Source organism: Frankliniella occidentalis, unplaced genomic scaffold (assembly GCF_000697945.3).
Source record: "Frankliniella occidentalis isolate FOCC.00 unplaced genomic scaffold, Focc_3.1 Scaffold1, whole genome shotgun sequence".
Taxonomy (NCBI): Eukaryota; Metazoa; Arthropoda; class Insecta; order Thysanoptera; family Thripidae; genus Frankliniella; species Frankliniella occidentalis.
The window spans coordinates 3370349-3372219 of NW_026267131.1; the positions used below are offsets into that span (position 1 = coordinate 3370349).

At 43.2% G+C, this 1871-nt stretch overlaps 2 protein-coding genes and 1 long non-coding RNA gene across 3 annotated transcripts in view; 1 reads left to right on the forward strand and 2 right to left on the reverse strand.

Moving 5' to 3' along the window:
- Positions 1-1871, reverse strand: part of LOC113212599 (multiple C2 and transmembrane domain-containing protein) — a 26641-nt gene that overhangs the window by 4548 nt on the left and 20222 nt on the right. The window lies entirely within an intron of this gene.
- LOC127749925 (uncharacterized) lies at positions 41-1792 on the forward strand. Its single transcript, XM_052270055.1, has 2 exons — positions 41-1229; positions 1686-1792. The coding sequence occupies exons 1-2, from the start codon at positions 950-952 to the stop codon at positions 1751-1753; spliced, it is 348 nt and encodes a 115-aa protein (XP_052126015.1). The 5' UTR covers positions 41-949; the 3' UTR covers positions 1754-1792.
- LOC127749974 (uncharacterized) lies at positions 1452-1871 on the reverse strand. The gene is made up of 2 exons (XR_008011455.1): positions 1746-1871; positions 1452-1559 (listed from the first exon to the last, which is right to left on the reverse strand). It is a non-coding gene; the product is annotated as an uncharacterized LOC127749974 (long non-coding RNA).

The following is a 1871-nucleotide window of genomic DNA, read 5'->3' on the forward strand; positions in this document are numbered from 1 at the left end:
GGCAGACTCCCTTTTCACATGCTCTGTCTAAATATCTTGGTGCCGACCCACTACAGAAGAGTTCTTAGCCAGTGCGCCTCAGGTAGCCTACCCGCCCTTAGTTAGAGAGACCAGCTCTTATAAAACTCAAGTTTATGTGGACAGGGGTGGTTTCTGACGGAAACAAAGGTAGTTTTGTGGTGCCTGGTTCACCCCTGTCGATTCGAATACTCCTCCATCGAAATCCGGACCCATCAATTTATAGCCTTTGTAAATTTTGCCACAAATGGAAAAAATAAATAAATTAAAAATCGCTGGAAATGGTCAAAATGTCGAAATTTCGCGCCGCCGGTCCATTTCAAGTGAGTTGCGCCTGTTTTTCTTGGACCGGTTCGCCTGCGAGGTAGGCAGCCCATCGTACGCTACCTGACAGATCCAAAAGACCTCCTCTTAAAACGCAAGTTTCTGTGGACAGGGGTGGTTTCAGCCGGAACCAAAGATAGTTTTGTGGTTCCCTGGTTCACCCCTGTCGGTTCGACTACTTTTCCGTCGAAATCCGGACCCATCAATTTTCGCTAAAAATAGGAAGGCTATAGCCTTTGTAAATTTGGCCAAAAATGAAAAAATTGAAAATCGTTGGAAATGGTTGGGATTGGTTTGACAGCACCCTCTTACTAACTCTCCGCCGAAATTTCACTTCGCAGACCCATTTTAAGCGAGTTACGCCCGATTTTCTTGTACCGGCTCGGCTGCTAGGTAGGCAGCCCGTTGTACGCTGCCCGCCAGATTCAAAAGACAATCCCTTAAAACTCAAGTGTCTCTGGACAGGGGTGGTTTCTGGCGGAACCAAAGGTAGTTTTGTGCTTCCCTGGTTCACCCCTGTCGGTTCGACTACTTTTCCGTCGAAATCCAGACCCATCAATTTTCGCTAAAAATGGGAAGGCTATAGCCTTTGTAAATTTGGCCAAAAATGAAAAAAATAAAAATCGCTGGAAATGATTGGAATTGGTCTAGGAGAGTCGCCTTTGACCTCCTCTGTCGAAATTGCGTGCTTCCTGCCTCTTTTGCATCCTGTTTCTTCAACTATAAAATTGCGTCTTTGGTTTGCTGCAGGAAGATCGGCCTGGAGGTGCACCTGTCCTGGACATCAGCAAAGCAGCCTATGTGTCACCTGCTGTATGCTGAGTCGGCGTCGCAGCACACAGCAGGAGGAATCGCTCCTTTTTCTCATGATCGCAGGAATGAATCTGGTAAGTTTTGACTTTCACCGTGATGTTAACATAAAATACCAGTACATTTATGGTAGTCATGTCTGGTAAAAGTTTATTTTGGTATTGTTTCTACTTTGGGGTTACTTGTCATTTCTTTACTGCTTATTCTCATTCCATATATATGGCTTATTACTTGAGCCTAAAATATACAGTCGTGTTTTAATTTTAGTGCGGAACTGGAGGCAAATCATTAGGAATCTCTGACAGTAATGCTGCTATTTATTTCATTTGTATGGTACAGTCGTAGTAAAGTAGGAAGTGATGCTGGTTCTTGTCCATAGGGATATGCCTGGACTTGATGCTGGCCACCTGTAACATAGAATTTCATTCGATGAGCTGGCATCACAGTGATACATATGGACCAGAAAACGTTTGAGTTGAACTCTGAGATGATAATTTGAATTTAACTTATAGAATTTTTTCATTCTTTTACAGGTATCCAGATTAGCCCCAAGTCACCAGCAGAAACAAGCCGGCTACTTGAGGAAGACTTACTCTTATAATGTAAATGATTTGAAACAATAAAGAATAGAAAATCACTACATCTGACATTTTACTTGATTTCCTACACCTAGTTAGCCAGAAGCTGTAGTAACTGTGGATGTAGTAGCAGACAGCCAC